Here is a 14013-nt window from a genome sequence, read left to right as displayed (position 1 = left end):
TTGCGAAGGCAGGCAAGCGGAAGGCCGCATGGAAGGCAGACAAGCATGTTGGGGCTGCCCACCCACGGGGAAGGGAGCTAGCAGCGAATCCTGATTGGGGAATCCTTCCCAACCCAGCAAATGGGAAGGAAGCCATCCCCACAGACAAGCTGGGGAAGACCCTGAGGTTGGGGGGTTCACCTTTGGAGCCAGGGCACTTTCCTGCACCAACTCTGTGCCTTCTCCTGATGGCTTGGCACCCTCCTGCTTCCTTCCTTCCTTCTTTCCTCTTGCCCCCTCCTGTTCCCCACCCCAAAAACAAATGATGAGGATTAGGGAGGCCAAGAGTTCCTAGATGGGGGGGAGAGAAGAGGGTAAGCGGTGGTGTGCCATCTCCTCAAATTGGTGGGAGGGATGAGGCTGAATCCTCTAAGTTCCAAAGGTAAAGTCCCTTGGCACTTAGAAGCTCCCTTGCAAGCTAGCTGCCTGCTTGTGTGAAGATGGGGAGGGGATGGCGGGGATGGAAAGGGTCGCATACCGCTTTCATGCAGCCTAGCACTCACCACCATGGTGTTGGCGAGAGCAGCTCCAGAGCCTCTAGATGCTGGAGAAGCAATGCTGGCTGCAGAGTGGAAGGCGGGAGCTGTGGGAAGAGCTTGGGAAACAGCTTCTTCTTGTTGTTGTTCTTGTTGTTCCTGTTGTTCTTCTTCTACGCTTCAGGCCGGGAAGGTTCCTGAGCGCTGAGCACGGTGCTCTGCAGGGGAAGTGGGCGGGATGTGCTGGGCAGGTGTGTGCCTGGCATGCACTAGAGATCCTGCACAGCTGCCACTGCCTGGATGCTGGGCAGGTGTGTGCCTGGCACGCACTAGAGATCCTGCACAGCTGCCACTGCCTGGATGCTGGAGGCTCTCCAGGAGCCGGCGGCTAAAGGCACTCAGCAGCAGCTGGAGGAAGAAGATGGAAAGGAGGAGGAAGACAGAGAGGAAGGCAACAATCCCGGGTGTGTGAAGCAAAGTGGGAAAAGCCACAGCAGGGAGCATTTTGTTTCTCTCTCTCTCTCCCCCCAACCTCCATCATCTCCCAGATTGTGTGCTGAGGTTGAAAGGCGGGTAATCTTTGGTGCTAGGAGGCATTGGGTCTGGCTTGGCGAGGGGGGGTCAGGCACTGATCATCGGAACTGTTTTTTTTTTACTTTTTAAAGTATTTTTACTAGTTAAAAATGCTTTAAAAGTAAAAAGAATTTGGCCATGCCCACCAAGTCACATGACACCCCCACACCAAGCCACACCCACAGAACCAGTGGTAAAAAAATTTAGATTTCACCACTGCCTAAATACTATACTATTATCATGTTACATTGTTTTATACTTTTAACATTGAAGTCTCTCAGAACCACCTTGTGGTTGAGATGAATGGCAAATAAATTTAATAATAAATAAAATAAAAATATCCATTATGGATAAAAATAAATCTCTTGATAGTGTTATTGTGTACTATCTGAAAATCATTACATTGAAATAAGAATCTAAGTTCTAAACAATACAGTTTGCAAAAAAAGGTTTCAGGTTTGTATATTATATCCTCTTTGAATCAGCAAAAAAGTATATAGGAGTTGCACAAATTATAAATGTATCAAGAAATTTAATTATTAATAATATCTCGAGAACCAGAAAAATGAAATGCTTTCTTTATATAAATATATAAAGTAAAGGAATTCATTTCACTAGAAACAGATTCATTCAAATAACTGACTAACTGTCCCACTGATTTCATGTCTTTAACCCATTATCATAGAAGCCAGCAATGTTTTTTTTAACATATATAACTTATCATTTGTGTTTCACAAACAAGTTCATTTCATATGATGATAACATTTACCTGTATGAAATTTCCAGTAGAGAAACTGTAGAATTCTATATGCCAGGTATCAAGGACCCCATGTTTAGGCTAATAATATTTTACACTTGATTAATTTGTCTAATAAAATATCGTATTATATGGAGTTTTTTCTGGTAATGTTTCTTTTTTGGTAAGTTCTTTTCTCTCTCTACAAGATTAATGTTCCGGCTGCTGACCCGACGGGCAGGCTCTGCTCGCCCAGCACTCTTCTGGTGGGCCCCCACTGCTTGGGGGGCACAGGACGCCCTGTAGAGGCTCCTGCCGAAGGGGCGGCGTAGCGGGGGATCCCCTGAGTCGGCGGCAGCCGGGGGCCCCCCCGCATCGCCCTAGGCACCAGGAGGCATGATGGGGAGGCGCTGCAGCGTCTTCGGGAGAAGGCAGTTGGAAGAACGCGTGATTTGAAGGACGCGGTTGCTGTGTGGTGAGGTGGAAACTTCCCCCCCGTTCCCTTGCTTGTTCGTAAGAAAAGGAAAGAAAAAATTGTCAGCTGTTTTTAAAGTCGTTTTCAACTTGGCTGGAGAGGCGTGACTGGAGGGAGGGGGATTCCCCCCCCTTGGACAGGCGGCTTTAAAAACTTTTGCTCTCGGCCCCAGTGGAGGAGGAAGGGAGAGAGCCAACTAATGATTTCACGCCCATAACAAAGGCGGATTTTGGATCTTAATTCCATAAATGAGGTGATGATCTGAAAACTTTGGAAGCTTTGGAAACTTTTTACTATGCCTCTAAACCCCGAAGCTGGCAGGGCAAGATGGCACACTTCCGTTGTCTTTATAAACATTGAAAATTGACTCCACCTATAGAAGTTCAGGCTTCCTGTCTTTGTCCTCTGTGACACTCAGACAAATCTCCTGTTGAATTGCATCTCCCTGGAACAAAGGACTTTTTTTCTTACTCTACTGCCAGAAGTAATTAGAATATTTCCTCTCTGCTTGGACTCCTAGCCTTCTGAACTCTCTCGCCGGTTTCCCTCCTTAATTCCTCTCTGTATTGACTTTGAACTTTTACTGCTCAATACAATGCCACCTAAAAGACCACCCCTGGGGAAGCCGGGCTTTGCTGTCTCCGCCCCCACATCTACAGTTTCAAGTCCGAGAGGTCAACAAACGTTATCATCATTCATCCAGCCCAAACCTGCTGAGACGGACTTTCAACAGATGTTCCAACAAATTTTAAAGGGACAGGAGGACATAAAAAGTGAACTAAAGGAAATGAGAGAGCAGCTGAAAGCGAATCAAGACCAGACCAGCAAAAATACACAGAGACTGGATCTTTTGGAGGGAGGGACGGCTGAGATGAGGGGGGAAGTGCGAGGGGTGCAGAAGGGGAACCAGGAGATTGAAATCCACCAAATGAAAACAGAATTTGAAAGAATGTCCTTTTTTCTTAGGTTCCAAAATGTAGTGGAGGCAGATGATGAAGATTTAAGGGACATCATGACAAACATCTTGGCTGAATATATACAGAAAGAAAAACAACAGATGGGGTGGGAACTGGATCTGGTTTATAGAGTAAACTCAGCATATGCTAGAACACACAATGTTCCCAGGGAGGTACATGTTAAATTTCTCAGAAAGACCACAAGAGATGAGATTCTGAGTGCACAAAGAGGGCAAGTGTTGAAATATCAAGATAGAGAAATAACCATTCTGAACCAGATCCCTAAGAAAGTCAGAGAGAAAAGAAAAAACTATTCGCAATTAGCGAAGAAGCTTTAACAGAAAGGGGTGTGGTTTAGATGGTTGATGCCTGAAGGTATGTTAATTTTCTGGGAGGATACTAGAGTTAGAGTCAACACAACCATAGAGGCACAGGCCTTTATGGAAAAAAATAAAGCACTCCTAGATATACCTGATGATCTTACACCTGACATACAGGACACGGGAGGGGCCGGAGCTCTGCTGCCGGGGGGAGAGGGGGCAATACCAAGAAAACTCAGATCACAAAAATGAATAAGGAAATCGGCTTTATATAAATTGATTGAAATTTTTATATGAATGTATATGCTGACAAACTATCACTATGTAATATTGAATTATTTGTTTAAATGAATACTATGAGTACGGGGGGTGGGGATGCCCTTCACACATTGTAACTGTCAAAATTTTGTAACCTACTCCAATACCCTTTTCCTTATTATTTAAAAAAAAAAAAACAATAAAACTTTGTTTTTTTAAAAAAAAGATTAATGTTGTTGGATGTTGTGTAGGATTTCTACTGATGAAAGGAATAAAGAAGAATTATGTGCAATGTAGCCAATAAGTGCTCTATAAAAGTTAAGTGATGGGAAGACTATACTGTATTAATTACGTAAAGTGTGCAATTTTTTCTGTCCTCTTGAAAGTTGTACAGAAATGTAAAAATAACACCAGAACAGGTGGGTTGAATTTTCAAAGGTACCTTTTTCATTGAAAAAGATTATATGAAAAAAATTGCTTCAAGTGAAACAAAACAAAAGAAAAACCCCACCCGGTCCTATTACAGGAAAGGATTTTTTAAAGCATTCAACGGTTATCTTAAGCTCAGTAAGCTTGAAAGCAGTTTTTAAAAACATACCATTGTGGGAGAGATGGGTACTCTTAGGGCCATAAATGAAGTACTGTAGGATGATAGTTGTACTCCTAGAATTTAAGTGAATAAGTTTGCATGTACAGGAATGCCTAATTTCTTGATTTGTCTGATAGGTCACTTGGCTTGCGCTGCTAATAACTTGAATAATTGTAGAAGGACTAAGGGTAAAGTAAGAATGCCTTACTAGTTTCTTCTTAAATATCCTGAAGCCTTTGCCTTGAGGCTTTTTCATTACTTATCAGCTCAATGTTCTCTGATGGCACTAAATCCTCCTGAATTTTTATAGTAAAGTTATAAATTACCATTGTCAAAACTTTGGAAGACTGTACATTGTGACAGGTGTGACAGGCTCTACATTATCTTAAACAAATATGAAATGAAAGGTAGCTATAAACAAATCTGTAATAAGGGATCATCAGTAATACTCTATTTTCCTTAATTGTTTGGGTGTCAATAGGAAGGACAGTTATACTACTAATGCTAATAGCATCCTTTCTTGTAAAAGAATATTCTTCCAAGGTCAATATTGAGTAATCATTGCTCTTTCTACTATTTCTTGCTTGAGGGCTTCAGTAGGGCTTGTATAAGAGAAGTTTATTTCAGATCAGATTCATTGCTGGATTGTTGCAGCCTGCAATCTGGTTCTTTAGTGCAAATTGTAAGCAGTGGTCATCAAGTTTTTTTCATTACATACCTCTCTTCCACACTTGGCAGAACTAGGTAAGTAATTCATATATTAACAAATTGAGATTAAAAATCTCTTGCTACTATGCCACACAACAAATCAGATTCATACCGTAAAATCTTATAACGTATAAGTATCCACTGTAATTACTTTAATAATTTCAGAATTAGTAAGAATATATAAAGAACTTCTAAAATCCAGGTGAAAATAGATGGAAATATATCAAATGTGTTTAATACAAATATCATGAGATAAATTTAACTAGGGGAGTGAGCTTAATAACTACTTATGATTTAGCTATTGAATCAACACTAATTGAAATTGACCTCAGAGAAAGTCAAAAGAACTCAAAACGGCAAGCTGCCCAGCACCAATCCCTACATTTTTTCAAAAAACCCAAAACAAAACCTTTTTCATTTAGATGTTAGAATATCACTTTATCAGAGACTTACATTAGATATAATTATTATTATATAATTAAATATAATTACTATTAATAGAATGAGCAAGAAATCAGCATACATCCCTGCGACCAATCCGCTCGCACAGAGAGGGCCTCCTCCAGGTGCCGTCCACAAGACAGTGTCGGGGGGCGGCGCCTAGGAGTAGAGCCTTCTCTGTGGCGGGCCCAGCCCTGTGGAATGACCTCCCTCTGGATATTAGGAATACCTCTGACCTCCGCTCCTTTCGTATTAAGCTTAAGACCCACCTATTCCAAGCAGCTGGCCTGGCTCAACTTTGATCTAACCATATCGCTCCTGACGGGCTTTTACTGGGTATTTTAATTATATTTAATTATCTAGGGGTTTTTAAATACTGTATTTTAATTGTTTTATTTATCAGCCGACCTCCTCCTTGTGTATGTCTCGGTATATGTCTCTGTTATATGTTTGTTTTGTCCATATTTATTTCATATGTTTCATTGTACGCCGCCCCGAGTCCTTCGGGAGAGGGTGCGGCTAAGAAATAAGAAATAAATATTTATATTTATATATTACAACATTTGAGTAAACAAAAATGCAATTAGAGTAATTTTAGAGTAAAAATTAGAACAATTTTAAAAAATTGATAAAATAGTGTGTATGTTCTACTTTACACAAAACAGTAAACCAGTTGTAGTGATTATTATCATTTATATCACATAAATGAATTCAGGGTAAAGAACAGAAAGAGCCACTGATTAATTTACTGTATTATAAGGACAAAGAACTACTTAAAAATAAACTTAAATTCATAATATTTCCTAATAGCAACATAGAATTATAACAAACAAATATTTAATTAGAAACTAGAAACTTAAATACTTTTAACAGCCTAGACACAAATAATTACAACACAAAAACCTGGAAAAAAACTGCCTCCAAAAGAACTTGAAGCAGAAATCTAAAATCTAAGGTATTTTTACTTTCAAGAAATTAGAAAAAATATTAGTGCTGTGTGATAATATTAGCTTTTTCTAAAAAAAATGTTCATTAATAATAGTTCTCATTGCATTAAGTATCTTTCTAAGTTGCTGAGCTTTCTTAGGTTGCAATTTGGGGAAAAACGTCTGTCTTTCTACTAAATCTCTTAAGTGAGTTAATATCCATATAGATCCAATTTTCTATGCCTTTTCCGTTCCAACTTTCTATGCTTATTCCAGAATTCTCATCTTATATACTAGCAGGAGTAAAACTGCAGAGAAATTATATTATCCTGAAAGATTTAATTAGCCTTCAGAAAAATAATTACAGAAGCGTACACAGACATCCCACAACTAGAATACTATATAGCCTTCTGAATGATGCCCAATTTACTAGTGTTACTAGTGTTACTAATGTTACTAATGAGTAATCCCAGAGGTGGGTTCCTACTGGTTCAGACCGGTTCAGCCGAACCAGTAGTAAAAATCGGGGCTGGCTCTCCGAACTGGTAGGACTGTCAGGCTGGTGACGCCCCTGAACCAGTACCCTGGTCACCACTTGCTCACCCACCTGAAGCCTTCATGTCCTGCCTGGTTTTCAGAAGAGCAGGCCGAGGAGCTCAATTGGGGCATTCGGTGCCCAGTGGGTCCCAGCCGACAGGGCGAGCAGATGTGGATCAAGGTGCCTTTAGGTTTGAGGCTTTCTTAGTGCTGCTGCAAATCAGGCAGGGATGGCCCGCTCCTGAGGCCTGTTCAGGCAGCCGGCCCCGAAGTGGTGCCAGAGGTGGGACAGGGGAGAACTGTTGGAATGGGCACCCATTGCCCAGCAGGTATAAATAACCAGCCCGGGATGACTCGACCAGCCCAGCCAGCCCAGCCAGATCTCAAGTGCTGCCACCGCTGTTGCTGCCACCACCGGATCCCCGCCGGCCTCCGACCATGCACCATAGTGGGCTTTAGCTACTCGATGGAGCCGGGCAACTCCTACGAGGCGGACGGACACACGCCCCCTGATGCCCAGCACCTTCCACTCATACCTGCAGCAGCATCTGTCACTCCCTGCCATCATACACCTGCCCTCCGCCTTCAGAGGCAATGGAGGCAAGCGCTCCTCTCAGTGGGTGTCTGTGCTCGCCCGCTCTGGACCCAAAGTTTCAAGACCTCCCACCCAGCCAAGCGCACTTGGCCCAGCGGGGGAGGGGGTTGTGACGCTTCGGGCCATGAGCGGGCGAGCATGGCTGCCCCACCAAGAAGAGCACTTGTCTCCATTGGGTCCATTGCATCCAGAGGATGCCAGGTAGTACTGCCTGAACAGCCGTTATCTTCCTCCCTGCGCTTCGTCTCCCGGGTAGACGGAGCTTCCCAGGCAGACAGAGCGAGAATCCAGGGCCACAGCTGCCACTTCAGGAGCAGGCTGTTCAGCTTGCCCCCCACCGCCATTTGGGAGACAGCAAAAAGCTCCGGCCTTGCACCCCCTCCCTTGTCAATTTTTTTCACTGTTTCAGTGGATGTGGCTAGGTGGGGGTCATGTGACTGAGTGTGTGTGAGTGATATCAAGTTGGCTATGCCCACTCAGTCACATGCCCCACCCCGGCCATGTCCACTGAACTGGTAATAAAACATTTTGAAACCCATCCCTGAGTAATCCCTATACCAAAAGTGATTAGGATCTATTTGTTTCTTGCTTTGCTTGATGGAAAATCAGAACAGATAAATATGTCCAAATCACCACCCTGACAGTATTGATTGTTCTTAAGGTGTACATTATTACCTGCAGGAGTTTCCATCTTCCATTCAGGTCTTCTAGCTGGTTGAGCATATATGGAGAAAGTGGAATCTCAGATGAGGTAAACTGATGAGCCAAGCCATTAACATTGTTCATGTTCTCTTTAAGAGGTATAATGTCTCCTTGATAGACCTGCATAAAGTAACAATGTAAAGTTAGGATGCTAGAGATGATGCTAGAGATGAAATTAAAAAACTTTATGTAAAACAAAACATAAAAAGAGTATTTGGTGCTCTCTGAGCTGGGTTCTTGCAGACATTTCATTACCCAAATTAGGTAACATCACCAATGCAAGAAAACAACCCAGCCAAAGAGCATCAAGAACCCCTCATTTCAACTCTGAGCTACAAATATTATCCTTTATTGAAACCATAAAACCTTATAATTTCTGCAAATTCTGAAATAGTATAGCACCCCCTGCTTGAGTAGAGGGTTCAACTAAAAGTCCTTCAAGGTTCCTTCCAGCTCTATTCTGATTGAAAAATATTTGTTATTGTTTTTCACCTAGAGAAAGTTAAAGGCAATGTATTCTGAAAAAGTTTTAAACTGATTTCTAGAACAATTAGATTTACTATATTAATTTTCTTTAAGCAGAACAGCGACAATTTCATTTTGTAGTTTATTTTATTTTCATGGGGAAAATATTTGTTTTTTGGACTAGACTTAAAAATCTTAATGAGATTCATTGCTGCTTTTCATAACTTTAACACCAAGATCTTCAACTGTTGATGTGAACAATTAAATTAAATGGAGTAAATATGATTGCAAGTATACAAATGACAACTCTTCTTTTTATTGTGTTTTGCACATTACGAAACACAATAGTCTGCCTTAAAATCAAAGCTAATATGTCTGTTAAAAATGTGGAAACTGCTTTGAGCAATAAGAACATACAAGAGTAGTACTATAAGTTTACTTTGCTTTTGATGAGAAAGCACAATTACCGTATTTTTCGGAATATAAGATGCACCAGAGTAAAAGACGCACCAAGGTTTTGAAGAGACAATTTTTTTTAAAAGTAGGTAGGTAGATAGAGGGATAGAAAGGGAGAGAGAGAGAAATACAGTAGGTATGTAGGGAGAGAGAGTAGTTAGGTAGGTAGATAAGTAGATAGATAAAAGAGAGAGAGAGAGAGAAATACAGTAGATAGGTAGGGAGAGAGAGAGAGTAGGTAGGTAGGTAGGTAGGTAGGTAGGTAGAGGGATAGAGAGAGAGAAATACAGTAGGTAAGTAGGGCGAGAGAGAGAGTAGGTAAGTAGGTAGATAGAGAGTGGGAGAGAGAGAAATACAGTAGGTAGGTATGGAGAGAGAGAGAGTAGGTAGGTAGGTAGGTAGGTAGAGGGATAGAGAGAGAGAGAAATACAGTAGGTAGGTAGGGCGAGAGAGAGAGTAGGTAAGTAGGTAGATAGAGGGAGAGAGAGAAATACAGTAGGTAGGTATGGAGAGAGAGTAGGTAGGTAGGTAGATAGAGGGACAGAGAGAGAAATACAGTAGGTAAGTAGGGAGAGAGAGAGAGAGTAGGTAGGTAGATAGAGGGATATATATTTAGAGAGAGAAATACAGTAGGTAGGTATGGAGAGAGAGTAGGTAGGTAGGTAGATAGAGGGACAGAGAGAGAAATACAGTAGGTAAATAGGGAGAGAGAGAGAGTAGGTAGGTAGGTAGATACAGGGAGGGAGGGAGAGAGAGAGAAAGAGAAAGAAAGAGAGATACAGTAGGTAGGTAGGGAGGGAGAGAGAGTAGGTAGGTAGGTAGATAGAGGGATAGAGAGAGAGAGACAGAACTACAGTAAGTATCCTTCCCCTGGAGTGGGGAGAGAATGGGGATTTTGCAGTATCCTTCCCCTGGAGTGGGGAGGGAATGGAGATTTTGCAGTATCCTTCCCCTGGAGTGGGGAGGGAATGGAGATTTTGCAGTATCCTTCCCCTGGAGTGGGGAGGGAATGGAGATTTTGCAGTATCCTTTCCCCAGGAGTGGGGAGGGAAGGGGAATTTTGCAGCATCCTTCCCCTGGAGTGGGAAATGGGGTAGGGTCTCCTGCTTGGCCACGGGAGGGGGGGTGGAGGTTGGACTAGATGACCTACAAGGTCCCTTCCAACTCTGTTAATCTGTCTGTCTATTTTTGCAGGTAGGTAGGAAGAGAGAGAGAGAAATACAGTAGGTAGGGAGAGAGAGAGAGTAGGTAGGTAGGTAGATGTTTCCAGGTATATTTATCCATGTGCTAGAGAAGGAAATCACTGACAACCTACAGCACCTAAGATTTGTCTCTGCTGACACAGCACTTGATAAATGTAATTCTCATCAATCACTCTAACTAAAGAGCTTTCTGAAAGGGAAAAAAAGTTTTTGCACTCTGCAAACCTCCCAAGAATGGCCCCTTTTTCGCGAAAACAGTCTCGTTTTTTGTCAAAACAATTGCATGCATAGCCTTATGGAGGCTTATAGAGTGCTGCTGGGGCTGGGGGGGGGCAGAAAACGGCCCATTTTTTGCTCATGTCTGTCCTCCCCAGCCCCCAGGAGCTTTCTGAAAGCCTCCATAAGGGTATGCACAGCCATTTTTGTGAAGGGGCGGGGCTCCGGGAGGCAAAAAAATGCTGTAATCGATGTATAAGATGCACCCAGATTTTCAGCCTCTTTTTTGAGGAAAAAAAGGTGCGTCTTCTACTCTGAAAAATACAGTATTTAAAAGCAGCTGAAGTGTAAGGTCCTGCCTTTACCCCTCAAATCAAGAAAGCATGGACTTGAAACAGCAGGGGAAAACTTTTATTATTATTTTTTTTGTCTTTAAATTTTTTATTGATTTTAAAAGTTTTACAAGGAAAAAGGGGTTAAGAGGTTATGGAACATTTTGACAGCTACATCGTGCGGGGGGGGAGAAGCCCCCCCGGTCTCGCAACTTTTACAAAAAAGAAAAATAAAAAGCTATGAACATTTACATAGATATTAGCAGTTTTAGGTTTAACACAAAATCATCAGTATGTTTCAAACATTTTACTTTTTGTCACTTCCTTAAAAGTACATTGTAACAACGTTTGCAATAGTGTTTCAATTCACTTTTGTGATCTGAGTCTTCTTGTTGTTGCATCCTCCCCCCCGTCCACTGGCAGAGCCTTAGCCCCTCCCTGCTTTGTTTCTTGTGTAACATCCCCCATGTCACTTAAGAGAGCACTGTGTTTTTTCGTGAAAGCCTCTGCTTCCACAACTGTGTTAATTCTAATTCTACTGCTCTCCCAAAAAATCAACATACCTTCTGGTAACAACCACCTGAACCAAATCCCGTTATTGTATATTTTTTTTGCTAAGAAGGAACACTTCCTTCTCTTATCTCTTACTTTCTTTGGGATCTGCTTAAGAATGGTTATTTCTTTATCCTTATATTTTAATGGTCCTCCCCTTTGAGCTCCTAGAACCTCATCTCTTGTGGTTTTTCTAAGAAATTTAACATGAACTTCCCTTGGAACATTATGTGTTCTTGTATAGGCTGAATTAATCCTATAAATCAGGTCAATATCCCATCCAAGCTGTTGTTTCTCTGTTAATATATTCTGCTAACATTGTGGTCATAATCTCCTTAAGATCTTCATTTTCAACTTCTGGCAAGTTTTGGAACCTAAGAAAAAAAGACATCCTTTCAAATTCCGTTTTTATCACGATTCTCAATTTCTGCATTCCCCCTATGGATTGCCTCCAGGTCGTTTCTCATCCCAACCGCACCCTCCTCCAGTACACCTATCCTCTGCTCATTCTGTGTAGTTTTTTGTTGTGTCTCTCTGAGCTGATCATTTAAGTCCTGCAGTTGTTTTTTCATTTCGTCCTGTCCCTTTAAGAGGGCCTGAAGCATCTGCTGAGTAGACAAATCCTTTAAACTCTCTTCAGGGGCTTTAGGTTGTAAAAAAGATCCCAGTTGTGACTGGTGGGCAATGGGGCTGGACGTAGAAGATGTCGGGGCCAATGAGGCCTTTCCTGGCGGTAATTTCTTAGGACCCATCATGAAGCTTGGAGATAGTTGTTGTTCTATACAGCGAAATGGTGTCCGTGGGAAAGCACAGCTGGTAGAGACCACCAAACAGGCAGATCCAAAGGAGAATAAGTCGTTTAGTACAAGACCAGAGCAGGATAAAGGAGTTAGAAACTCCTCCCTTCAGTCTGATGTTGAATGAGCCAATCCACAGGTGTGAAGGTGTTGTGAAGATGATCATTCTGGGAAGGAGATAAGGGACTGTTCCCAGGCATTTGTCTCTGGAGACTTCAGAATTGAGAAAAAGGGGCCCTCCCCCTTTTCACATTCCCCAAAGGTAAATCAAAGCACAGGGCAGATAGGTGTCAGAGCTAGTTATAAACTAAGGGGTTACAGGATATGTAGGAAAACAGGAAGAGGATAATAAATGAATACATGATCCAGGGCCCCCTCTCCACAGGAATGGCAGTATCACTATAGGGATCTGACATGAAGACAAAGATGGGGCCTTTTCTTATAGTGGCATCTACCTATTAGATTAACTTCAAGCTTTCATTTGGATTGAGTGTCTGTCTAAAAAACATGAGACTTTATTTTATAAGAAACCCATTGTCACAAAGATGTAGAAGTTGAGTTTGGGGGTATGTGGGTATAGATATGCAGCTCTGTCTACACCAGAAAGCTGTATTCCTTACTTATTCTGGTATAGTGAGCTCCCTGTTACAAAGAATATTAACTGAGCCTGCAAAATTGTGACTTCTTAAGATTCATATGCTCATTCTAGGTATCCAGTATTTTATCCATTGAAATGCATTTGGCTCTTAGTCACCTGATATAAAGGGTAGGCCAAGCATTATTATTAAAATAATGTTTGATGCACCAAGAGAATGGAAATTGCAAAAAACTCCATATCATTCTACTTATCACTACTGGGAGAGTGTCTGAGGTGTTCAGAATAATTAAACTGGCATCTCAGTAATATAGCATGTAGTGACCCAGCAAGCTAATTAGACACATCATGAAATGAAAGCAGATAAATGAAAGAGAAAAGACTTAGGGAAGGATTGTCATAGATAAGATGTGACCAGCAATTAGATTTTATGCTGCTGCAATCAACAGTGCTATGGAAGAGGAGGAAGTTGACAGGAAGTTCTTCAGCTGGACAGACGGGGGTATGGGCTCTCAAGAGCCTTACATAAACCCTGTCTGATAAACCAACTTTGAGGTCCTTTTGGACCAGAACACCCCCAGAGAGGGGACGAAGAAGACAGCATCTCATTAGACCCAGGGGGAGGCAACAGATCCCTTGCAGGTCGGAGATTTGTCTTTTGAATTGGAGTCGGGGCGACAGCCTAGAAATATGGCTGACAAGATGCTGAACTTCTTGTCAAAGCAAAAGGAACATGAGGGTTTGGAACAGATGAACGGTTGGTAAGATCTAACCCACAGTCATAAATCAAACCTGGAAAAGGCAAAGAAATCTTGAGAACATAAATAATATTGATGGTCAGATCGGGACTTTTCCAAAAAGAAAGAAAGGGAAAATGGAGGGTTGAAACACCAGCCCCCCTCCCAAAAAAGTTATTTACTCGAAACAATTTTGGACAGAGAGGAGAAAGCAGAGAAATGACAAACCCATTCAAACATAAATCTTAAACTTGGTTTTGGATTTGAAAAAGAAACCAAACACTTTGAAAGATTTATTCTGTTTCAACTTTTTCCAATTGATAAATCTTA

General features: G+C 41.8%; 1 protein-coding gene across 2 annotated transcripts in view; it reads right to left on the bottom strand.

The window, feature by feature from the left end:
* The window catches only part of DMD (dystrophin), a 1188090-nt gene that overhangs the window by 290693 nt on the left and 883384 nt on the right, over positions 1-14013 (bottom strand). For both annotated transcript variants that reach the window (XM_081951523.1, XM_081951524.1), the window contains exon 59: positions 8305-8451. In XM_081951523.1, the coding sequence (XP_081807649.1) occupies positions 8305-8451 (147 nt within the window). The remainder of the gene's footprint in view (positions 1-8304; positions 8452-14013) is intronic.

This window comes from Natrix helvetica, assembly GCF_964273705.1.
Source record: "Natrix helvetica genome assembly, chromosome: 4".
NCBI lineage: Eukaryota > Metazoa > Chordata > Lepidosauria > Squamata > Natricidae > Natrix > Natrix helvetica.
This window is presented reverse-complemented; position numbering and strand designations above follow the sequence as displayed.